Here is a 26,772-nt window from a genome sequence, read left to right on the forward strand (position 1 = left end):
TTTTGAGTACAGTGATCCTATTCTCAACTTTGTTGGCATGTTCTAGATCAGACACCCTTAGCTTTGTCTGTGAAGAAGACAAACCTGTGTATTCTGCAAAATGGGGAAGGACTGACTGTCCATGGCTCAGTGATTCCTGGAGCTTTTAGTCTCATCCTCATCCCCACTTGCACAGTGCCCAGTGCTACTACTAGGAATTAAGAGTAAGTTCTAGTGGTTAACGTGCTTCCTTCAAAGCCAAAGGACCCAGCTTCATTTCCACAGGACCCACATAAGCCAAATGCATAAGGTAACACATGTGTCTGGAGTTCATTTGAAGTGCTGGAGGCCCTGGAGCACCACCCATTCTTTCTGTGTGTGTCTCTCTATATATCTGCTTCCATCCATCCATCCATCCATCCATCCATCCATCCATCCATCCATCTATCTATCTATCTGCCTACCTACTTCTCTCTCTCTCTCTCAAATAAAGACAAATTTTAAAATAAAAAAGTATGTTAGTCCCCATTTTTTTGGTAGTTAGTCAGGGTTACAGACCCAGAAATAGTATCACTGATGACCAGTTCAGAGAACAGAGTCCAAGGATTAAATTCCAAAAAGCCCTGACTCAGGCTGGAGAGATGGATTAGCAGTTAAGGTGCTTGCTGGCAAAGCCAAAAGATCCTGGTTTGATTCTCTAGGAGACACGTTAGCCAGATGCACAAGGGGACGCACGCATCTGCAGTTCGTTTGCAGTGGCTGGAGGCCCTGGCATGCCCATTCTCTCCCTCCCTCTCTCTCATTCTTCTGTCTCTCAAATAAAATATACCAAAAAGCCCTGACTTACCATGATTCACCAAGATATCAGCTGACCACCAGCCCCTTTTCCTTTTTAAAAATGTATTTATTTATTTGTAAGAGACAGAGAAAGAAGAGAATGGGTGCACCAGGACCTCTTGCTGCTGCAAATGATCTCCAGACACATGTGCCATTTTGTCCATCTGGCTTTAAATGGGTACTGAGGAATTGAACCTGGGCCATCAGGCTCTGCAAGCAAGTGCCTTTAATTGCTGAGCCATCTCCCCAGCTTCTTCCCCCCACTCTATTAAATCAAGAGCCCCCATAAACATTCAAAATAACTAATCCAGTCCACCTTGACTTAATGGCGGATTTATCTCCCCCAGGGTAGAACCCCTGTGCACACTCAAAGTAACCAATGTAATCCACTCTGACCTAATGCCTAATTTACATACCTGAGGCTCTAACAACCCTTTGTCTCAGTCACCACATGGATTACTCACTCAGGGCCCCTCCCACCTTGGGAGCTTTCTGCTTGACTCTAAGAATACTTGCTGTCTATTTTGTGCACACCTGTCAATTCTTTGTGGCTTGTAAGACAACAGACTGGAGAAAGACATTAGTCAAGGGAGTTCTAGTGACCCTTGAGTGGCACTGTAACCCCAAAGCTAAGCCCCAACCAGAGCTGAGAAAAGTTCTGTCACTCTTAAAACGTATAATACTTCCTACCGGTCCCCATGCCTTCTGAAGATTCTTGAATGTTTTATTTTTATTTATTTATTTATTTGACAGAGAAGGTGGGTTGGGGGGAGAGAGAATGGGCATGCCAGGGCCTCCAGCCACTGCAAAGGAAATCCAGACTTGTGCACCCCCTTGTGTATCTGGCAATGGTGGGTCCTTGGTAATCGAACCTGGGTCCTTCAGCTTTGCAGGCAAACTCCTTAACTGCTAAGCCATCCTTCCAGCCCTTCTGAAGATTCATATGTGTGCATGTGCTCTTGTATGTGTGTGTAGGCCAGAGGATAATGCCAGGTGTATTTTTCATTCTCCACCTTATTAAGTTTTTTTTTTTTTTAGTTTTTTTTGAGGTAGGGTTTCACTCTAGTCCAGGTTGATCTGGAATTCACTATGGCAATCTTCCTACCTCTGCCTTGCAAGAGCTGGGATTAAAGGCACGTGCCACCATACCCAGCTTCCACCTTATTTTTTGAGAGAGGCTCTCACTGAACCTGGAGCTCACTGATTTGCCTAGACTAGCTGGCCAGAAAGTCCCAAGGATTCTCTTGTGACCTTATCCTCAGTGCTGGGATTGTAAATATGCATGTGGCTGCACCTGGTCTTTTATGTGGGTTCTGTGGATCTGAACTCAGTTCCCATGTGTGGTTTGTGTGTGTGTGAGCACACATGCATGCATGCACACACATGTGTGTCTTGAAACTCCTTCAATAAGAAGTCATCCTAAAAACAATGTGGGTTGGAGAGATGGTTTAATGGTTAAGGTGCTTGCCTAAAAGGTCTCAGGACCCAGGTTCGATTCCTCAGAACCCATGTAAACTAGGTGCAAAAGGTGGTGCATGCTTCTGGAGTTTGTTTGCAGTGGCTAGACGTCCTGGTACACCCATTCTCTCTCTCTCTCTGGTAAATAAATAAAATATTTTAAAAAAGCAATACAGCTAAGCCAAAAGTGGGGGAAAGAGGAAGCAAGTTATGGGCCATTTACAGATTGGAACATTGTGTAGCCAACAGAAGAACTTGGCTGGCTGTAATGGTGCAGACCTATAATCCCAGTGCTGAAGGGGCAGAGGCAGGAGGAGCACCTCAAGTTCAAGGCCAGCCTGGACCACATAGTGAAACCTGTCCTGTCTTAAATTTTTTTCTGAGTTCTTTGCCATGAGTTATTAATAATAAGGAGTAAACTTCTGTTGTAATGATACTTAATATTTTTAAAATGTTACAAGGTTCTATACAAAGGACAATTTCAACAACTTTTAATATGTTCAGGGGCGGGGAGTGTAGCTTAATGATATAGCATTTGCTTAGCATATGTGAAACTCTGGGTTTCCATCCCCCACATATTAATGGGAAATGTGTGGGAGAAGATATACTTTCTATTATTTCAGAGTTAATGGAGGAAATTATTGAGGATTTAATTTTATTTACGTAAGTTATAAGCTTTCACAATATGTAAACACTGTTTTACTTATGGTTGACTTATTTAATAACACACAGACCTTCTCAAAAAGATGTAGCCAGGGGCTGGAGAGGTGGCTTAGTGGTTAAGCGCTTGCCTGTGACGCCTAAGGACCCCGGTTCAAGGCTTGATTCCCCAGGTCCCACATTAGCCAGATGCACAAGGGGCACAAGCATCTGGAGTTCGTTTGCAGTGGCTGGTGTGCCCATTCTCTCTCTTTCTGTCTGTGGCTCTCAAATAAGTAAGTAAAAATAAACAACAACAAAAAATTAAAAAAAAAAAAAAAAAGATGTAGCCAGGTGTGGTGGTGCACACCTTTAATCCCAGCACTCAGGAGGCCAAGGTTGGAGGATCACTGTGAGTTCGAGGCCAGCCTGAGATTACATAGTTGAATTCCTGGTCAGCCTGGACTAGAGTGAGACCCTGTCTACAGGGAAGTGGGGGAGGGAAGAAGTTATACACATGCAGTTTTTTCCCAGTATTCCAAAGCCAATCAGTTAAGAGACAGTTCACATAGCCCTGTATCTTCTACTACAAGTGAATCAGCATATGGCTTTTATAGCAGAGGTCATCACGGCCTTGCCCTTTGTATCCACTGCTGAGGTCAGTCACTAGTGGCCTCATGTAACAAAGTACAGTTTGAAGCTGAGTAGATGCAATTGTTACTTAAGGCAAGCAGAGCTCTTTGGGAGCCTCTTGTTTTTATCGTCTTAGTCAACAGAAAGGATTGGCTTTACGAGATTTGCTAATTATCAGTTTGAAAGACTGGAGAGCAGTCAAAGGGTGGGAGAGAATGGGATGGGATTTCAGGGGAGGGAATGCTTGAGGAAAGAGTTGTCATGCATAATCTGCTGCTGTGCTTAGGATCTGTCCTGCATATACGCAAATATATACCCTGTGGTTCCTGAAGATCATTGCTACTAGCTGGCCTATAGAGCAGAAGCTGATGAGAATGCTGAATTTCAGCATTGCTTTAAAAGAAGCAATCGTCTTGCAAGACAACACAGGCCTTCAGCATCCCGAAATGCTAAACACTTGACCTTTAGATAGGATTCCTCTGTGCCCAGTTCCCACCCCACCGGGAGCCGGCCCAGGAGAGCAGACCTGGCACCCTTGCTGTCCATGGCATTTTGAGGACTTCACGGCTGCCTGCCTGCCTGTCAGCCAGTATCCTAGAAAGATTTGTAGTTCTTCCTTCGAATGCTCTTTTTGAAGTGGATAGCTGCTCGGAGCATTTCATTTTTGTGTTTATTTTGTAATGGGTTGCTCCTTTTATTTTGGTTTAGAACATTGAAGAGCATCTTAGGTTTGCAAGTTTCCTCCTCAAAACAAAACAAAACACAAAAACGAAACAATTAATTGAGATGGGCTTACTGGTCTGATTTTGGTTCCTAAGTTGTGATCGTTCAAAAGCCTGTTGATCTCTTACAGAAACTTTTCATCTTCATTTCTTTATGCTTTTTTCTTTTTGGGGCTCAGTTTTCTTTCTTTTTCTCACTCTTTGTTAGGTTGCTGCTTTATTATATCGGACTGTTTGTTTGAGGAAGGAAGAGCTGGTTTGTTACCGCCATTCCTGTGAAACCTCCTTGTTAACACTAGATAATGAGATGAATGGAGAGGAAGAAAAAAAAAAAAAACAGCTCCCCTCCTCCTGCTCATTAAGTGATCTCCACAGCCCAATTTTCCTTTCTCAGGTGCTATCTAAATGAATTTCCACCAGCAGAATTATAAAGGGAATTAGAGACAGGAGAGAAAAGTCATCCTTCCCTGCTTGACAATGGCTTTCATTTGGAGAAGTCCAAAACAGTCATTAACATGAATTTAAATGCGTACTTGCATTACAGTGGCAAACTCTAAGGTGACTGTGAAGAAAGTATGTTTTGGAAAGTTAAGCACAAAAACTGGCCTGCCAACCTTTTCAGGAGATGAATTTGCTATGTTATTTAGTCCTTTGGTTAGTTGGTTGGTGTTTTTGTTGTTGTTGTTTTGTTTTTTGAGGTAGGGTCTCCCTCTAGCACAGGCTGACCAGGAATTCACTTTGTACTCTCAAGGTGGCCTTCAACTCACAGGGATCCTACCTCTGTCTCCTGAGTACTGGGGCACCTTCGCTTGTTTTTGAGACAGGGTCTCGTTCAATGTATAGCCCAGGCCGGCCTCCAGCTAACCATTTCCCTGCTTCAGTTCCCCTTCCCCTCCCCCTAGGGCTGGGATTTGCAGGCATATGCCACAACATCAGGCTCTAGAGGATGATTTTTTTAAATTTTTTTTTGAGGTAGGATTTCACTCTAGCCCAGGCTGACCTGGAATTCACTATGTAGTCTCAGGGTGGCCTTGAACTCCTAAAGGCGTGCACCACCACGCCCAGCTTCTAGGGGATGAATTTTAAATAAATCGCTTTACTCAGTTTAATGATGGACTGACCAGCCTACGAACTTCAATAACACAATAAATGGTGGTGAATATCTGCAGTAGGATTAGAAGTGCATGGTCCATTTGAGGCCAGCCTAAAATACAAGAGAACTTGTCTCAAAAACAAAACACTACTTTAATCTTTAGAAATATCTGAGCTGGGGAGATGGCTCAGTGGTTAAAGGCACTTGCTTGCAAAGCTTGATGGCCCAGGGTCAATTCCTTAGCTATCCACATGAAGCCAGATGAACGAAGTGACATAAATGTCTTCATGTACAGTGACAGGAGACCCTGATGTGCCCGTTTACACACTCACTATCTGTCTCTCTCAAATAAATAAATAAATATTTTTAAAAAGATTTAGAGGGCTGGAGAAATGGTTTAGTGGTTAAGGCTCTTGCCTGCAAAGCCAAAAGACTCAGGTTTGATTCCACAGGACCCACGTAAGCCAGATGCACAAAGGGGTGCATACATCTAGAGTTTGTTCACAGCGGCTGGAGGCCCTGGCATGCCCATTTTTCTCTCTCTCTCTGATTTCTCTCTCTCAAATAAAGCCAAAATAAAAAATATTTTTTAAAAATTTAGAAATACTATATACTTAGGTATATAATAGACTAGAAACCCTGTATTTAGTATTCTACATGCCAAGTATTCAAAAACTTTACTAAATATAGTAAACAATAACATGCCTAAGACAATATATTAATACTAGTACCATTATCTATTCTGTTTTCCAAAATTGATGAACCTTATTTTATTTATTTATTTGTTTGGTTTTTTGAGGTAAGGTCTCACTCTGTCTAGCCCAGACTGACCTGGAATTCAACACATAGTCTCTGGGTGGCCTTGATCTCTTGATCCTCCTACCTCTGTCTCCCAAGTGCTGGGATTAAAGGTGTCACCACCACGGCCTGTAAGGGAAATTCTTCCCTGGTTTTTTTCCTTTCCCTTCCCAGCAATGCTTGGAGGGGGAAGTGAATCCTCCTTCCTGTTTTCCTGCTCTCTTGTTTTCACACTGTCCTTAATAAACTCTCAGAATTTACCCTTCTCCATGTCCTTCAATAACTTGGACAAGGACCTGAAGTTGGGGTTCACAAGCCTGGGGGTTTCCTGCATCTTTATAGATATATTGATCCCTCCTAGGTCTCAAATTACTGAGATATTTTTTATTTATACACAGAGAGAGGGAGAGAAAGAGAGAATGGGTGTGCCAGGGCCACTAGTCACTACAAATGAATGCCAGACACATGCACCATCTGATGCTTATGTGGAACCTGGGGAATTGAACCTGGGTCCTTAGGCTTCGCAAGTAAGTGCCTTAACAGCTAAGTAATCTCTCTAGCTCATTTTATTTTATTTTTTTAAAAAGATTTATTTTTATTTACTTGAGACAGAGAGAGAGAGAGACAGATAGAGTCAGTGAGAATGAGCATGCCAGGGCCTCTAGCCGCTGCAAATGAAATCCAGACGTATGCGACACCATGTGCATCTGGCTTATGTGGGACACGGAGAATCAAACCTGGGTCCTTAGGCTTCAGTAGGCATGTGCCTTAACCACTAAGCCATCTCTTCAACCCCACCAGCCCTATTTTTTTGAGACAGGATTTCAAGTAGCCCAGACTAGCCATAAAATTCCCAATGTAGCCAAGTATGACCCTGACTCCTAATCTTCCTTCCTTAGCCTCCTAAATGCTGGGATTACAAGAATGTGCCACCACATCTGTCTTTAATTTTAGAGAGAGAGGGAGTGAGTGAGAGATAGAGAATTGGCACGCCAGGTCCTCAGCCACTGAAATCAAACTCCAGACACTTCTGCTACCTAGTGGGCATTGTGACCTTGTGTTTGCCTCACCTTTGTGTATCTGGCTAATGTGGGAGCTGGAGAGTAGAACCTGGGTCCTCAGGCTTTGTAGGCAAGTGCCTTAACTGCTAAGCCATCTCTCCAGCCCTATTTTTTTTTTCTTTTAAGAGATGGGATCTCACTGTGTTTCCAAGCTGATCCCAAAGTCCTGGGCTCAAGGGGTTCAAGTAGTTGGGACTACAGTCTAGTTTTTATTTATTTATTTATTTTTGTGAGGTAGGGTCTCACTCTAGCCCAGGCTGACCTGGAATTAACTATGTAGCCTCAGGGTGGCCTTGAACTCATGGTGATCCTCCTACCTCTGCCTCCCTAATGCACCACCATGCCCGGCTTTTTTTTTTTTTTAATAAAACATGCATTTGGCTTTATAAAACTTAATAAGGTCTGGAGAGATGGCTCAGTGGTTAAGAACAATTACTTGCAGAGCCTCACAGCCCTGGTTCAATTCCTAGTACACACTTTAAGACAGATGCACAAAATGGCACATGCAATCTGGAGTTCTTTTGCAGTGGTAGGAGGCCCTGGCAATGCCCATTCTTTCTCTCTCCCTCCCTATCTCCCTCTTTTGGTCTTTCTCATAAATAAATAAATCACTTAGGAAAAGGTGGGTTTGTTGGTGTAGTCCTGTAATTCCATCTGCTTGGGATGCAGAGAAAGATCAGAAAGTTCAAGGCCAAGAGCCGGGTGTGGTGGCGCATGCCTTTAATCCCAGCACTCGGGAGGCAGAGGTAGGAGGATTGCCTTGAGTTCAAGGCCACCCTGAGACTCCATAGTGAATTCCAGGTCAGCCTGGGCTAGAGTGAGACCCTACCTAAAAAAAAAAAAAAAAAAAAAAAAAAGAAAGAAAGAAAGTTCAAGGCCAGTGTTGGGCTACAAAGTAAGCTCAAGGCTGGCCTCGATGCAGCTCAGTGGTAGAGTGCTGACCTAGTATGTACAAGACCATGTCTTCAATCGTCAGTACCACAAACGTACACAGACACATAGTCTTTTATATCCCAGGCTAGCCTCAAACTCACTACATAGCCAAGGATGGCTTTGAACTCTTTTTTTTCTGTTTTTCAAAGTAGGGTTTCAGTATGGTCCACTATGTAGTCTCAGGTTGGCCTGGAACTCACAGTGATCCTCCTACCTCTGCCTCCCGCATGCTGGGATTAAAGGTGTGCGCCACACCCGGCTTTGAACTCTTCTGATTTTATGTGAGACAGTGAGAGCACCACCACTCCTGGCTTTATTATCATTTTTTAAATCTTTTTATTTACTTATTTGCATGTAGAGAAATAGCAAGAAAAGATAGAGAGAGAGAAAGAAAGAGAGAATAGGGCCTCCAGTCACTATAATCAAACTCCAGAAGTGTGTGCCACCTTGTGCAGATGGGCGACCTTATGTGCCTGGCTTATGTAGGACCTGAAGAGTTGAACATGTAGGCTTCAACGTCAAGTGCCTTAACTGCTAAGTCATCTCTCTAGCCCTGAACTTTTTTGTGTGTCTGTTTGTTTTTTTAAAGTCGGGTCTCACTGTTGCCCAGGTTGACCTGGAATTCACTGTGTAGTAACTGGGTGGCCTCAAACTCATGGTGATTCTCCTACCTCTGCCTCCCAAGTGCTGAGATTGAAGGTGTGAGCCACCATACCCGGGTAGCTTTGAACTTCTGAGCATCCTGCTTCTACCTCCCAAGGGCTAAAGTTACAGGTGTGTGAAATACTATGGCTAGAACCTAGGCAAGCACATTAGCAACTGAACTACAAGTCCAACCCATCCATAGGTTCTTACTGAATGGGTGGATGATATCCAAATGAATTTTCCTAACTAGCACATCGAAAGAGACATAACACTGACGACATTCTTACTTGTGACATTGAGCTCATCCTCTTCCAAGACTCCAGTTTACTTCAGTCAGCCAACATTTACTACATAGTAAACTCAAAGACACAATAATGCTACAGGGGACTATGTCAATGAAAAAGAGTTTGTTCCATGGGCTGGGAAGATGGCTCAGTGGTTAAAAGCACTTGCTTGCAAAGCCTGCCATCCTGGAATCAATTCCCAAGCTACTTATGTAAACTAGGTGCAAAAAGAGGAGCAAGTGCCCGGTGTTGGCTCACAGTAGTTTGGTGCCCTGGTGTGCCCATGCAGACACATGTATGCACTCACACGTGTACAAATAAATAATTTTTAAAAATAGTTTTGAAGGGCTGGAGAGATGGCTTAGTGGTTAAGTGGTTAAGCCTGTGAAGCCTAAGGACCTCAGTTCAAGGCTTGATTCCCCAGGACCCACGTTAGCCAGATGCACAAAGGGGCACATGCATCTGGAGTTCATTTGCAGTGGCTGGAGGCCCTGGTGTACCCATTCTCTCCCTCTCTCTCTTTCTCCCTCCCTTCCTCTTTCTCTGTCTGTTGCTCTCACATATAAATATAAATAAATAGTTTTTAAATGTATTTTTTTCTTTATTTGAAAGAGGGCTGAAAAATGGCTTACAGTTAAGGCACTTGCCTGCAAAGCCACAGGACCCACGTAAGCCAGATGCACAAGGTGATGCACGCATCTGGAGTTCATTTGCAGTAGCTGGAGGCCCTGCAGCAGCACCCATTCTCTCTCTGTGTCTCTCTTAAATAAATAAATAAATAAATAAATAAAATAATATTGCTGGGTGTGGTGGCTGACACCTTTAATCCCAGTACTTGGGAGGCAGAGGTAGAAGGACTGCAGAGAGGTCAAGGCCACCATGAGACTACATAGTGAATTCCAGGTCAGCCTGGGCTAGAGTGAGACCCTACCTCGGAAAAAAAAAAAAAAAAAAAGAATAGTTTGATCCATCAGTGACCTTACAGTGTGACCTCAGAAATTCCTTCCAACAATATAATTCATGTACAAAACCCTGGATTTCCCTCTTCTATATACTAAGATTCTACATTAAGCTTACTTTGAAAAACAATCTAAGACAGGAGTAGTAAACCTGGGGTTTTTTTTTTTATGTGGGGGAGGTGGTTTCAAGGTAGGGTCTCTCTCTACCCCTGGCTGACCTGGAATTCACTGTGTAGTCTCAGGTTAGCCTTGAACTCATAGCAATCTTCCAGACAGAAAGAATGGGCATGTCAATGTCTCTAGCCACTGCAACTCCAGACACATGCACCACTTTAGGTATCTGGCTAACGTGCATACTGGGGAATCGAACCTAAGTCCTTAGGCTTTGCTTTAACAGCTAAACCATTTCTCCAGCCCTTATTTTTAATTTAATAGCATTAAATGTGTTTTAAAGTTGTAATACAGATGTGGTGACACATTCCTTTAATCCCAACACTCAGGAAAGTGAGTGGGATGATCTTTGTGAGTTTGAGCCCACTCTGAGATTACAGGGTGAGTTCCAGGTCCGCCTGGGCTAGAGCAAAATCCTATCTCAAAAAAGTAAACAAATAACCCCCCCCCTTAAAAAGCAACCAACAATATTTCTGGGGAAATAGCAGACATGCTAGCCTTGCACACTTGTAAACTCCAGTCCTGTGATGATAGCAGAGAGTGGGCTCAGACACTGTCACTGGGGGTCACTGGGGCTCAACAACAGCAGCAACAGCAAAGGGAACCCTCTCAGTTGGCTCAGGATAACGATAAAATGTGGGCAAGCTCTCTTTTCTTCCTCCTCTTCATTCATCACTCATGGAGTACATATGAAACCCAGTCAGGCACTATGTGAGCACCGAGAATAACAGATAATGATAAATAACAAAAATGTTTGCCAAGACTTATGAAGAGGAAGATTTGATCCTTCAGTTGCCACTTGCAGCCCTCATATGAATGTGATGCGTTCCTGCTAAAGCTGACGTGGAGCGGTTGCCTGGATTGTTGGATGGGAGAGAACCATGTACTATTGGCTCATGCTTGCCCTCGAAATGGTCCCCAAGCTGGAGGACAAGCTCACTGAATGAGTAGGTGCATCACAGGCGTGGGGACAAGCACTTTCAGCATACTTGCCAGCACCAAGGCGAGAGAGGACGGACGGTAGGAACTCACCACTTCTCCTCTTCTACTTGCACTCCCACAGACTGGAACTTACTGGGTGCTCTGCTCTCCCCTGCTTTCTCAGGTTCCTCAGCATCATCGACCTGCAGAAACCGCCAAGCAAACAGATCCTGTTCAGTTATCTCACTGCTGAGACTAACATCCTCTCGTCACAAACGTCTGTAACATCACTGGAGCATCTTGTGATCTGTAAACTCTTTGTTTAATGTTGTGTTCTTTTTTGAAAACACTATTACCCGGGCGTGGTGGCGCAAGCCTTTAGTCCCAGCACTCTCTAGGCAGAGGTAAGGGGACGGTGAGTCTGAGGCCAGCCTGAGACTACAGGGCAAGTTCCAGGTCAGCCTGGATTATTTAGTGAGATCCTACCTTGAACAAACAAAAGAAAAAAAATTATCATACATTTTTGTGATCTGGTTGGTTAAGTCTGGGGATATAAAGACTTACTTAAGGCTGCAGAGATGGATTAGCAGTTAAGATACTTGCTTGCAAAGCCCAAGGACCCAGGTTTGATTTCCCCAGTACCCACATAAACCATATGGACAAGGTGGTACATGCATTTGGAGTTCCTTTGCAGTGGCTTAAGGACCTGGTACACTCATTCTCTTTCTCTACCTGCCCCCCCCCATAAAATAAATAAAATATTTTTTAAAAGATTTTTAAAAACATTGATATGTAGAGGTGACTATGTAATTACCTGTGAATACTACATTAGAAGAGAGTTACATACAAATGTGCCCTTGGAAGCTCTAGGCAGCTGAAGATTTTCCTTTTTTTTTTTTTTTTTCAAGATAGGGTCTTGCCCAGGCTGACTTGAATTCACTATGTGTTCTCAGGCTGGCCTCAAATTTACAACAATCCTCCTGCCTCAGCCTACCAAGTGGTGGGATTAAAGGTGTGTGAAACCACATATGACAGCTGAAGTATTTTTTATTTTTTGTTTTTTTTGAGGTAGGGTCTCACTGTAGCTCAGGCTGACCTGGAATTCACTATGTAGTTTCACAGTGGCCTTGAACTCACGGTGATCCTCCTACCTCTGCCTCCTGAGTGCTGGGATTAAAGGCATGTGTCACTGCACCCAGCTTGAAATATTTTTTAAGAGTGGCAAATTCATTTATTTTTTATTATGCCATTAGTAACATTATTATTATTAACCTTATTAAGATAGAGTAATTTCATTTTCTTCCCCTCATACTAAAGATTTAACCTTGAATATCACTTCATAGTTTCTTTTAAGAAATATTTTGTTTGGGGAATTCTGGGTAAAATGGTGGCATAGTAGCCATGCCAAAGTAGCCTGAGGTGGGGGTGGGGGAAATAAGCAGCAAAACAGCGAAAATACACTCCTCTATCAAAAAGTGAAGGTGCATAAGGAATTATCAACCTCAGCAGAGAAGCAGGAAAGACCTGTGTTTCTAGCAAGCAGGAAACCAGCCAGAACCAGCCCCCACCATGGGAGAAGCCAGGTGAAGGGATTTTCCACACACAGCAGCCTCCTCACACAGTCAAGAAACCTGAAGGGGAAGACAGCAGGGACCAGCTGAGCAGCTCTGGTACCACTCCCGACACTCTGCACAACCTCCCTTGCCCCAACCTCCAGTGCTGCAAACCACCAGAGAATCCCCCCCAGCCCAACAGCACCCAGCACATCTGATCAGAACACTAGATCCAGTGACCCAAGCAGCCTAACTGAGCCCATAGCACAACATAAGGGGATCGAGGCGGGCACTCGGCATAGGTAAGATTGGAAGCCATCCCAAAAGGTAACGGCCCACTGACGCAAAGCCAAGTGCACAGGCCTGCACTGGAAGTACGATTCTCTCCTTCCAGAAATCAGGACAGGTTATGTGTTAGATTTAAGCGATGTGTTCTTGGTGGGCTTTACCATTCTCAAATAAGCTGTATTTCGGTGTTGACTATTGTTGTCTTTAATATTTCCTGATTTATAGGGCCTTCATCTTTTTATTCTATCATTATTGGGGACAGGGGCTCACTTGGGTCCCAGGCTGACCTGGAAATCATTTCAGACCAGAAATCTCAGCCTCCCAGTTGACAGGAGTAAAGGTGTGGGGGCAACACAGACCCTTAGGGACTTTGCCTATGTTAGATTATTTGTTTTAACCCCCACTCTGTGCTGGTTCTGATTGAATGTGTGTGTTATTTGGTTGAATTTTAGAATTTGCCAGGCGTGATGGTGCACGCCTCTAATCCCAGCACTCAGGAGGCAGAGATTGACATGAGTTTGAGGCCAGCCTGAAACTACATAGTGAATCCCAGGTCAACCTGGGCTGGAGCAAGACCCTACCTCAAAATAAATAAATAAAGAAAATAAAGAAAAAAGAAAATAAAAAAGAATTTGCCCATAATTTGCTCCACCCAGCCTGCTAGAATACCTGCATAGCAGGCAAACTCAACACCTAGGTTCATTTCTGCTGTTACTCTGGGAGTAATATAAGAGCCACACTGGCACCTTAAGCTTCTACCTTGAAGATATATAAAGTTGGGTTTACACGTCTAAGAATACCACAGGTCATAAGAAAACCCAAGTATCAAATTAACTCAAGATGCAAAAAATCTCTACATTATAACATTAGAAATACAAAAAAATCAAGATAATACAATTCCACCATAAATTATAAATACATCAGAAATGACCTCCAGTGAGACGAATTTAGATGAACTGTCTGACAAAGAATACAAAAGATTGATTACAATTATGTTCAAAGAAATCAACCTGGGCATGTTGGCACATGCGTTTCATCCCAGCATTCGGGAGGCAGAGGTAGGATCACCGTGAGTTTGAGGTCACCCCGAGACTACATAGTGAATTCCAGGTTAGCCTGGGCTAGAGTGAGACCCTACCTCAATCAATCAATCAATAAATAAATAAGAAGAAGAAGAAGAAATCAAAGGAATAAGAAAACAAACTCCTGAAGGAATCCCAAGAGAACTCAGGAAACTAACTTAATGAAATAAGAAGGGCAATATAAGATATAAGAAAGGAAATAGAAATAATGAAAAAATACCAATCAGAAATACTAGAAATGAAACAACAGAGTAAATCAAATAAAAAACTCTATATTCACCTTAACCCTTTGGAAAAGAAGAACAAGGAAAACAAAAAATCAGTAGATGGGAAAAAATAATAAAGATTATGACAGAAATAAATGAAATAGAATCCCCCCAAATACATACAAAGAATCAATGAAATAAAGAGTTGTTTCTTGGAAAGTATAAACAAGATTGATAAACCTTTAGCCAATCTGACCAAAAGAAAGAAGAGACACAATAAAATCACAGAAGAAAAAGGTACCATTATTACAGATATTACTGAAATTCAGAAGATCATGAGGACATACTTTAAGAACATATACTCTACTAAGTTTGAAAAGCTGAAAGAATGACTTCCTTGATTGAAATGGATGATTTCTTTGATTTATATGACCTACCAAAATCAAATCAAGAATGGGATAAGCCATTTAAACAGATCTATAAGATCAAAGTAGTTATAAAAAAAAATCTTACAGCTAAAAAAAGTCCAGGCCCAGATGGATTCACAGGTGAATTTTACCAGACCTTCACAGAAGAACTAACACCAATGCTTCTTTCAAACTTCCATAAACTTGAAAATACCAAATACTAAATGGGGAAAACTTGAAGCTTTTCTACTAAAATCAGGAACAAGACAAGGGTGTCTTCTTTTATTTAACATAGTACTGGAAGTCTTAGCTATAGCAATAAGGCAAGAGACACACATAAAAGGGATACAAATTGGAAAGGAGGAGATCAACTTATTATTTGTAGATGATATGATTCTATACATAAAGGACCCTAAAGACTACCAGCGAATTGTTAGAGATGAGAAACACTTTTAGCAGCATAGCAGGATACAAAATAAACACATAAATCAGTAGCTTTCTTATATATAACAAAAAACATGCTGAGGATGAAATCATGGAATCACTCCCATTTACAATTGCATCAAATAAATAAATAAAGTAACATGGAATAAACCTAACCAAGGAAGTGAAGGATCTCTACAATGAAAACTTTAAAACACTCAAGAGAGAAATTACAGAAGACACTAGGAAATGGCAAGACATCCCATGTCCTTGGATTGGAAGAATCAGTATTTTGAAAATGTCATCTTACCAAAAGCAATCTACACATTTAATGCAGCAATCCCCATCAAAAATCAATGGCATCTTCATGGAAATAGAAAAAAAAAAAAATCCTAAAACTCATTTGGAAGCACAACAATCTCAAAAAGCCAAAACAGTTTTGAGCAATAAAAATAAGGTTGACAGTATCATCATACCTGATTTTAAACTATATTACAGAGCCATAGTAACAAAACAGCATGGTACTAGCATAAAAACAGACATGTAGGTCAATGGAACAGAATAGAGGACCCAGATGTAAGTCCAGCAAGCTACAGCCATCTGATTTTCAACAAAAATGCCAAAGATAATCATTAAAGAAAAGATAGCCTCTTTAATAAATGGTGCTGGGAAAACTGGATATCTATATGTAGAAGAATGAAAATAGCTGGATGTAATGGTGCACACCTTTAATCCCAGCACTCAGGAGGCAGATGTAAGTGGATTGCCATGTGTTTGAGGCTACCCTGAGACTGCATAGTGAATTCCAGGTCAACCTGGCTACAGTGAGATCCTACCTCAAAAAACAAACAAGCAAAAAAATAATGAAAATTTATCCTTATCTCTCTCCATGCACAAGAATCAAGTCCAAATGGATCATAGGCCTTAATATCAGACCTGAAACTGAAACTGCTAGAGGAAAAAGTAGGGGAAACCCTGCAACAAATTGGCATAGGCAATGACTTTCTGAATATAACCCCATTGCTCAGGAAAAAAAACCACTAAGCAACCACTGAGACCTCATGAAATTAAAGGCTTTGTATGAAAAAGACATTACAAGTCGTTGCCAAGGTTCTTGGTTTCCCACCAGGAATAGATGGTAAGACTCTATTGCTGAAGATACCACAAGCTTGGGCTGTAAGGTCACTGTGAAATCAAGCTAGAGCTGAACTTAAAACCTCCTCCCTGTAGACCAGTTGACAGGAAGCTGGAAAAAGCTATGCTGCATGGAGCCCTATGGGAGAGGGAAGTCATCAGTGGAGATAAACAACAGTGGACACTGCAAGCCTTAAGTTGGGGCCAGCCAGGCCAAATGAGCCAATGGGTGCAATAGTGGCATTATGACATTCTTATATTATGGGAAAAACCAACTGCTCTCTAATTGGTTTGGAGGCCTGTTCCACAGGAAGAAGTACATGTCTGGTACTGCAAATCTAGTCAAAAGCCTATGGCAGGAAAGGTCATAAGCCCTAAGGGTATAATACCTTCTGGTGTCTGGCTAAATGCATATATTATGCTTACCAAACTGCCCTGTAGGCACTTTTGTTAATGTTCATATCCATATATTAGTGCTACTCACATTTTTGATTAGAGAAGCTTTTCTGATGGCGGTGGCTTCTGGGATGACTCAAGAGGCACTATAGTGCTAAGAAGAAATGACAGAGAGGTGTTTAGCACTGAAACATCTCTATCATATCTTCCAAGGCTCAGGGTCCATTGTGGAAAGAGTGTAAGAGCCAAAGGAAGGGTAGTACTCCTTACAATATACTCTTCCAGACACAAAATGGCCTGGATATCCATGACCTCGCAGTGCCTGACCCTACCTACACAAGACCATCATAATAGGAGGAAAAGATCATGACATCAAAGTAAAAGTGAGACTGACTGAGATGGAGTGTGGATTTGTAAAAAGGAAAGTGGGGGAAGGGAGGGCATTATGGTTTATTTTCTATAATTATGGAAGTTGTCAATAAGAAAAGTTTAAGAAAATTATTTAGGGCTGGAAAGATGGCTCAGTGGTTAAGACACTTGCCTGCAAAGACTAGGGATCCGGGCCCAACCTTCCTTGGTAGGAAATAAATATTTTACTTATTTGTTAGAGAGAGTGAGAGCAAGAAACAGAGAGAATGGAAACGTCAGGGCCTTCTGCTGCTGCAAACAAACTCCAGATGCATGTGCCACTTCAGTACATTCAGGTTTACATGGGTCCTGGGGAATTGAACCCAGGCCATAAGACTGTGCAAGTAAGGGCCTTTAGCCACTGAGCCCTCTCTCTCTTCAGCTCCAGGGTTTCTTTTAAAAATGATTTATTTATTTATTTCCGTATGCATATACATGCAGGATTGTCTGCAACTGTAAACAAATACCAGATACATATGTTACTTTCTGTCTCACTTCATGCAGGTGCTGGCAAGTATGCTTGACCACTGAACCATCTCCTTAGCCCTTGTTTCATAGTTTGAAATATAATTTTACATAGTATATGCATATTATGGTGTACAGAGAAGATATTCCCATATGTAGCTGATAGCCTGTGTGACATTAGTTTCAGCTCAAACAAAAAGCAACTAGGTTTGTTTTTGCCCCTCTTTGTCTCTTACTGCTTTAAAAGAATGGTAGGTGCATTTGCCCCAAGTTGCTTCTGGCTTTATGTGTGTGTATGTGTGTGTGTATATATATATATATATATACACACCAGGGAACGGAGCCTGACCATCCTGCTTTGTAAGTAAGCACCTTTAACTGATAAATCATCTAAAAAAAATAACAAAATAAAAAGGGGCCAGGTGTGTGGTGTACACCTTTAATCTCAGCACTCTGGAGGCAGAGGTAGGCTTGCCATGAGTTTGAGGCTAACCTGGAGAGAGTGGTTAAGGTGGTTGCCTGCGAAAACTAAGGACCAAGGTTTGATCCTCAATACCCACGTAAGTTAGATGCACAAGGCAGCACATACGTCTAGAGTTTGTTTGCAGTGGCTTAAGGCCATGACTGGCACCCCATTCTCTCTCTCATCTGTTTCCCCCTTTCTCTCTCTAATAAACAAAAATAATTAAATAAAATAAACAGTGTTTGACTTGAAATTGAAATCAAATTATATAAAAACGCACACCTTTATATATTCTAGAATAACATGTAACAGAACATCTCCCTATTCAAGACTGAACGCTCATCCCATCCATTTTAGGCTCTGTAATACACATGTTAATTCATCAAAGTCCCCTGTTCTGTTGAGTTGCTTTTCCAGCTGCTGGAAGCTCATCTCCTACACCCATCAGTGGAACCAGGATTCCCCAACTACATCCCCCAGGCTTCTTTACCAGATAGCCTACAAGTTATGTTCTAGCCAAGGAAAGCAGGAGGACAGAAGGGATTTCCAGGTTTCCACTATCTCCTGTGTCCATTATCATCTGAAGACAGCTGTGGCTCCAGCCTCCAACACCCTCTAACAGGCCCTGCTGTAGCTGACTGGAACACCTCACTCAGGCTGGGCACACACCTGCTTGAGGACCTCCCGAGTGCTGAAATTATGGTAGCCCCTCCCTTCTCCTCATGATCCCATAGTTTTAGGAGAGGTAACTGCTTGTGGCAGTTAAGTGCTCTGTCAGCCTCCTACTCCTGTCTGTGCTACCAGTTTCATGTGTTAAATTGCCCTCTGTTTGAGAAATGAGCCTAGCCTCCGATTTCCTGAGTCGATGTCACATGACCATAGACTTGTCAATTAAAAATGTTTAGGGCTGGGCGTGGTGTCGCACGCCTTTTAATCCCAGCACTCTGGAGGCAGAGGTAAGAGAATCACTGCGAGTTCAAGGCTACCCTGAGACTACATAGTGAATTCCAGGTTAGTCTGGGCTAGAGTGAAACTCTACCTTGACAAACAAAACTAAACAACAACACAAAGTTTAGGATGTCAGCCAAAGCAGGATGTTGCTGCCTTATCCATGGGGTAGAATAAATACTGCCGCCTGAAGCCAGGTCTAGTAACCTGTAATCTCAACACCGAGGCTGAGGCAGGAGGACCACTGAGAATATAAGGTAAGTTCAAGGGAAGCCTGGGGTACCTTATGAGAACATGTCTCAAAAAAGGAAAACAGAAGCTGGAGAGAAGGCTTAGTGGTTAAGGCACTTGCCTGCAAAGCCAAAGGACCTCAGTTCAATTCCCCGGGACCCACATAAACCAGATGCACAAGGTGGTGCATGTGTCTGGAGTTTGTTTGCAGTGGCTGGAGGCCCTGGTGCGCTCATTCTCTCTCTCTCAAATACGAAAAAAGGAAAACAGGCTGGAGAGATGGCTCAATGGTTAAGGTGCATGTCTGCAAAACCTAACAACCTGGGTTTGATTCCCCAGTACCTATGTAAAGCCAGATGCACAAAGTGGCACGTGCATCTCAAATTCGTTTGCAACAGATAGAAGCTCTGGAGTGCTCATTTTCTCTCTTTGAAAATAAATATTTTAAAATAAAATAAAACAAAAACCAGAAAAGAATAACCCAAATTATCTCTACTTCCAGAGATGCATGACAGTATTTCCCTGATCCTTAATGCATTAAAAAAAAAAATGAAGTCGGGTGTGGTGGCTTACACCTTTAATCCCAGCACTCAGGAGGCAGAGGTAGGAGGATAAACCAAGGGTTTGAGGCTAGCCTAAGACTACAGAGTAAATTCCAGGTCAGCCTGAGCTAGAGTGAGACTCTACCTCCAAAAAGAAAAAAAAAAAAAAAAAAAAAACCAGAGAGGCAGGCATGGTGGCACATGCCTTTAATCCCAGCACTGGGAGGCCGAAGTAGATCACTGTGAGTTCAAGGCCACCTGAGATTACATAGTGAGTTCCATGTCAGTGTGGGCTAGAGCAAGACCTTACCTCTAAAAAAAAAAAAAAAAAAAGTAGGTAGGTAGGTAGGTACGTAGGAGGTAATAAGGATGAGAAAGGCAGACATGATCCTCACAGTGGTACAGGTATCCAAACCTTGCATGAATGGGGCTAAGTGTCATGATTGCATTAAGGCATATTATGGCGACTCCCCCTCTTAGATACAAATATTAGCAAATACCTCTTATCTTTTCTTCTTTTCGTGTGTTGGGGATTGAACCTGGAACCTCTTACATGCTAGACAAGCACTCTACCACTAAGCCATAGCCCCAGCCCAGGTGTCACCTTTCTTACATGACATTATATTAAATTTATACAATTAATTACAAAAATCTTCAAAAGAAATTTCAGGGCAATTCAATCTTAAAAAAAGATTAAGAAACTTCCGGCTAAGATGGCGGCGTAGGTACCACGCCAAGCAGCCTGGGGGGGGGAAAAGACCAAAAAACCTCAGCAAAATACACATTTTTACTAAAAAGTGAGGTGTATAGGAAACTGAAGCGGCAGCGGAGAAGGAGGAGAGATCCAGAGCATCCAGAGCCCGCACAGGCCGGCAAAAGCGGCCCCGGCAGCTCCGCCAACCGTATTATAATCAAACTTCCAAACACACACACCAAAGAAAAAATATTGAAAGCAGTTAGAGAGAAAAATCAAGTTACCTACAAAAGCAAGCCCATCAGGATTACAGCAGATTATTCAACACAAACTTTTAAAGCCAGAAGGGCTTGGAGTGATATATTCCAAGTTCTGAAAGATAACAACTGTCAACCAAGGTTACTTTATCCTGCAAAGTTATCCATTCAAATAGACGGAGAAATAAGGATATTCCATGACAAAAGCAGGTTAAAGGAGGATTTGAAGACAAAACCAGCTCTACAGAAAATACTTGATAGAATCCTCCATGCTGAAGAAAAGGAAAAGCACTCATATAAGGAATCTAGAAAAAACAAGCAATACTCAAATACTAGTTAACAGAAGAGAGCACAGGTAGAACCAGAAACACACACACACACAAAAAGGCAAACATAAATACACACCTTTCAATAATATCTCTTAATATCAATGGCCTCAATGCCCCAACGAAAAGACAGATTCGCAGACTGGGTTAAAAAGCAGGATCCTACAATTTGTTGTCTCCAAGAAACTCACCTTTCTACAAAGGATAGACATTACCTTAGGGTGAAAGGTTGGAAGACGGTGTTTCAAGCAAATGGGCCTAGAAAACAAGCAGGGGTTGCTATCCTAATATTGGACAGGGTAGACTTTACTCCAATGTTAGTCAAGAAAGATAAGGAAGGTCACTTTATATTGATTAAGGGCACACTCCAACAGGAGGACATTACAATCCTAAACATATATGCACCTAACATGGGGGCTCCCAAATTCTTCAAACAAACACTATTAGAACTAAGGTCACAGGTAACACCAAACACAGTGGTGGTGGGTGACTTTAACACCCCACTCTCATCAATTGACAGGTCATCCCGGGAAAAAATAAACAGAGAGGCATCTGGACTAAATGACATCATAGAAGGAATGGACTTAACAGATATATACAGGACATTTCATCCAAATGCTGCAGAATATACATTCTTTTCAGCAGCACATGGAACATTCTCTAAAATATATTAGGACACAAAGCAAATCTTAACAAATTCAGGAAAATTGAAATAATTCCTTGCATTCTATCTGACCACAATGGAATTAAACTACAAATCAGTAGCAAGAAAGGCTATAGAGCATACACAAAATCATGGAAACTAAACAATACACTACTAAATGATGAATGGGTCAATGAAGAAATCAAAAAGGAAATCAAAAAATTTATAGAGTCAAATGATAATGAGAACACAACATACCAAAATCTCTGGGACACAATGAAGGCAGTTCTAAGAGGTAAATTTATAGCCTTAAGTGCCTATATTAAGAAATTAGAAAGGTCGCAAATAAACGACCTAATGCTTCGCCTTAAAGCCTTGGAAAAAGAAGAACAAGGCAAACCAAAAATCAGTAGACGGGAAGAAATAATAAAGATTAGGGCAGAAATTAATGAAATAGAAACAAAAAGAACAATCCAAAGAATTAATGAAACAAAGAGTTGGTTCTTTGAAAGGATAAACAAGATTGATAAACCCTGAGCAAATCTGACCAAAAGAAAGAGAGAAGAGACACAAATTAATAAAATCAGAGATGAACAAGGTAACATCACAACAGATTCCAGAGAAATTCAAAAAATCATAGGGACATACTATAAAAGCATATACTCCACAAAGTATGAAAATCTGAAAGAAATGGATGATTTCCTTGATCTATATGACCTACCTAAATTAAATCAAACTGAGATTAATCACTTAAATAGACCTATAACAAACATGGAGATCCGAACAGTTATCAATAATCTCTCAACTAAAAAAAGCCCAGGCCCAGATGGATTCACTGCTGAATTTTACCAGACTTTTAATGAAGAGCTAACACCATTGCTTCTTAAGCTTTTCCAGGAAAAAGAAAAAGAAGGAATTCTAACAAACTCCTTCTATGATGCCAGCATCACCCTGATACCAAAACCAGGCAACGATAGAACAAAAAAAGAAAATTACAGACCAATCTCCCTCATGAACATAGATGTAAAAATTCTCAACAAAATATTGGCAAACAGAATACAAGAGTATATCAAAAAGATCATTCACCCTGACCAAGCAGGCTTTATCCCAGAGATGCAGGGATGGTTCAACATACACAAATCTATAAATGTAATACATTACATAAACGGGTTGAAGGACAAAAATCACATGATCATCTCATTAGACGCAGAGAAAGCATTTGACAAAATCCAACATCCCTTCATGATAAAAGTCCTACAGAGACTGGGAATAGAAGGAACATATCTCAATATAATAAAGGCTATTTATGACAAGCCTACAGCCAACATATTACTAAATGGGGAAAAACTGGAAGCTTTTCCACTAAATCAGGAACAAGACAAGGGTGTCCACTGTCCCCACTTTTATTTAATATAGTTTTGGAAGTCTTAGCCATAGCAATAAGGCAAGAGACACACATAAAAGGGATACAAATTGGAAAGGAAGAGATCAAGTTATCATTATTTGCAGATGACATGATTCTATACATAAAGGACCCTAAAGACTCTACTGGCAAACTGTTAGAGCTGATCAAAACCTACAGCAATGTAGCAGGATACAAAATAAATACACAGAAATCAGTAGCCTTCATATATGCTAACAACAAAAACACAGAGGATGAAATCAGAGAATCACTCCCGTTCACAATTGCATCAAAAAAAATAAAGTACCTTGGAATAAACCTAACCAAGGAAGTAAAGAATCTATACAATGAGAACTTTAAAACACTCAAGAAAGAAATTGCAGAAGACACTAGAAAGTGGAGAAACATCCCTTGTTCCTGGATTGGAAGAATCAATATGGTGAAAATGGCAATCTTACCTAAAGCAATCTACACATTTAATACAATCCCTATCAAAATTCCAAAGGCTTTCTTCATGGAAATAGAAAAAACAATCCAAAAATTCATTTGGAATCACAAAAAACCTCGAATATCTAAAATAATACTGAGCAACAAAAATGAGGCTGGTGGTATTACCATACCTGATTTTAACCTATACTACAGAGCCACAGTAACAAAAACAGCATGGTACTGGCACAAAAACAGACATGTAGATCAATGGAACAGAATAGAGGACCCAGATGTAAGCCCAAGTAGCTATAGCCACCTGATATTCGATAAAAATGCCAAAAATACTCAGTGGAGAAGAGACAGCCTCTTCAGCAAATGGTGTTGGGAAAACTGGATATATATCTGCAGAAGGATGAAAATAGATTCTTCTCTCTCGCCATGCACAAGAATTAAGTCCAAATGGATTAAAGACCTTAACATCAGACCTGAAACTCTGAAACTGCTAGAGGAAAAAGTAGGGAAACCCTTCACCATATTGGTCTTGGCAAAGACTTTCTGAATACAACCCCAATTGCTCAGGCAATAAAACCACAGATTAATCACTGGGACCTCATGAAATTAGAAAGATTTTGCACTGCAAAGGACACAGTGAAAAAAGCAAAGAGGCAACCTACAGAATGGGAAAAAATCTTCGTCAGCTATATATCTGATAGAGGATATACAAAGAACTCAAAAAGTTAAATGATAAGGAATCAAACAAGCCAATCAAAAAATGGGCTATGGAGCTAAATAGAGAGTTCTCAAAGGAAGAAATACGAATGGCATATAAGCATCTAAAAAAATGTTCTATGTCACTAGTCATCAGGGAAATGCAGATTAAAACTACATTGAGATTCCATCTCACTCCTGTCAGATTGGCCACCATCATGAAAACAAATGATCATAAATGTTGGCGGGGATGTGGAAAAAGAGGAACCCTTCTACACTGCTGGTGGGAATGCAATCTGGTCCAGCCATTGTGGAAAACAGTGTGGAGGTTCCTAAAACAGCTAAAGATTGATCTACCATATGACCCAGCTATAGCACTCCTAGGCATATATCCAAAGGACTCATCTCATGTCCTTAGAAGTACATGGTCAACCATGTTTATAGCTGCTCAATTTATAATAGCTGGGAAATGGAACCAGCCTAGATGTCCCTCAACAGATGAGTGGATAATGAAGATGTGGCACATTTATACAATGGAGTTCTACTCAGCGGTAAAGAAAAATGAAGTTATGAAATTTGCATAAAAATGGATGGACCTGGAAAGTATTATACTAAGTGAGGTAACCCAGGCCCAGAAAGCCAAGCGCCACATGTTCTCTCTCATATGTGGATCCTAGCTACAGATGATTGGGCTTCTGCGTGAGAATGAAAATACTTAGTAGCAGAGGCCAGTAAGGTAAAAAGGAGACATAAACGGTAGAGAAAGGAAGGGAGGAGGATACTTAATAGGTTGATATTGTATATATGTAAGTACAATGATTGTAATGGGGAGGTAATATGATGGAGAATGGAATTTCAAATGGGAAAGTGTGGGGGTGGGGAGGGAGGGAATTACCATGGGATATATTTTATAATCATGGAAAATGTTAATAAAAATTAAAAAAAAAATTAAAAAATAAAAAAAAAAAAAACAAAAAAAAAAGATTAAGACAGTTGGGCTAGGAACACGACTCAGTGGTTCAAGGTACTCGTTTGCCAGCCTGGGCTGGCTTGAGGTCAATTCCCCAGACTCCGTGTGAAACCAGACACACAAAGTGGCACATGGGTTTAGGGTGTGTTCACAGCAGCAAGAAGACCTGGCATGCCCATTCTTTTTTTCCTTCTCTCTCTTTCCCTCTTATTCTCGCAGATGAATGAAAATAAATTGAGAGAAGTCATGACAGGTGATAAAATGTCACTCTTTTAGCTAATGGTAGTGATAAAGGGGACAATATTAATAGCAACAACTAAATCTAATGTTTGTTCCTTATCAATCTTCACTACACCTTATCAAGTACCAAACAAAATAAAAGCCATTTTCATTCTAATTTTCCAGATGAAAGAATCTGGAGCACAGAGACGTGAAGCAGGGGGTCTAAGTTCACGCAGGTTACGGAGTAAATTGTGTAAATATTAAATGAGAAGGGTTGGGGTGTGTTTTTGAAATTCCAGAGGTGGAAGGTGGTAGGAAATTCACCATCCTAGTGTTTCAGGGTTTGGGATTAGGTTTCTGTATATTGATATTCGAGGAATATTTTACATGTTAGGTTTTTATTTGCTTACTATTCCCAACCAGGCGGCAGCATAATGTGATGTGGTCCCATGACTGGGAGAGTCTTGGCTCTGTCAACATGAGGTGCGAGATCTCGGGTAACTTATTCAGCCCCTGTGTGCTCTTCTGGAGGGGAAAAATAACAGTTACATCCATGCCACAGAATAGCCAGAGGGGTTAGAGAAACACTCGTTGCTATAGTTCCTACCTCGAGGGCCTCCCAAAGGCCCATTAGCTAAAGGGTTAGTCCTCGGCCTGGCACCATTAGGCGGTGGTGGAACCTGTAAGGGGTGGAGCCTGCTAAGAACTTCCAGGGCATATAGGGCGCTCTCTTTTCTCTTTCACTTCCTGTCTGTCCAGAAGTCAGCAGCGTGCTCTATCCCATGCCTTCTGTCACCACTGGCTGTCTTACCATAGGCCCACAAGTCACGAGACCAAACGACTATGGACATAAATCTCCAAATCCAGTAACCTAAACTGGGTGTGGTGCCCCACGCCTTTCATCCCAGCGCTCAGGAGGCAGAGGTAGGAGGATCGCTGTGAGTTTGAGGCCACGCTGTGAGTTCGAGGCCACCCTGCAACTACATAGTAAATTCTAGGTCAGACTGAGCTAGAGTGAAACCCTACCTCAAGAAAATCAAACAAAAATTTAAAAAAAGTCTTGAGGGCTGGCGAGATGGCTCAGCAGGTAGGGGTTTTCCTTGCAAAGCCTACCACCTCAGGTTGGGTATTCATGATCCATGTAAAGCCGGATGCAAAAACTAATGAACTCCAGAAGCATGCTCCACTTTGTACATCAGGCACAAATACATGGGTATTGGGGAATTGAACCCAATTTGTCAGTCTTTTTTCTTTTATTTTTCCATGTAGGGTCTTGCTCTAGTTCAGGCTGACCTGGTGACCTGGAATTCAGTATGTAGTCATAGGGTGGCCTCGAACTCACAGTGATGCCCTACTTCTGTTGGGATTAAAGGCACGCACCACCACATCCAGCCAAAGTTGTCAGTCTTTGCAAGTAAGTGCTCTTAACTGCTGAGTCATTT

General features: G+C 41.6%; 1 protein-coding gene across 6 annotated transcripts in view; it reads right to left on the bottom strand.

The window, feature by feature from the left end:
- The window catches only part of Dlgap1 (DLG associated protein 1), a 961,152-nt gene that overhangs the window by 60,186 nt on the left and 874,194 nt on the right, over positions 1-26,772 (bottom strand). For all 6 annotated transcript variants that reach the window (XM_045142954.1, XM_045142953.1, XM_045142955.1 and 3 more), the window contains one exon: positions 11,245-11,336. In XM_045142954.1, the coding sequence (XP_044998889.1) occupies positions 11,245-11,336 (92 nt within the window). The remainder of the gene's footprint in view (positions 1-11,244; positions 11,337-26,772) is intronic.

This window comes from Jaculus jaculus, chromosome 2, assembly GCF_020740685.1.
Source record: "Jaculus jaculus isolate mJacJac1 chromosome 2, mJacJac1.mat.Y.cur, whole genome shotgun sequence".
Lineage (NCBI taxonomy): Eukaryota > Metazoa > Chordata > Mammalia > Rodentia > Dipodidae > Jaculus > Jaculus jaculus.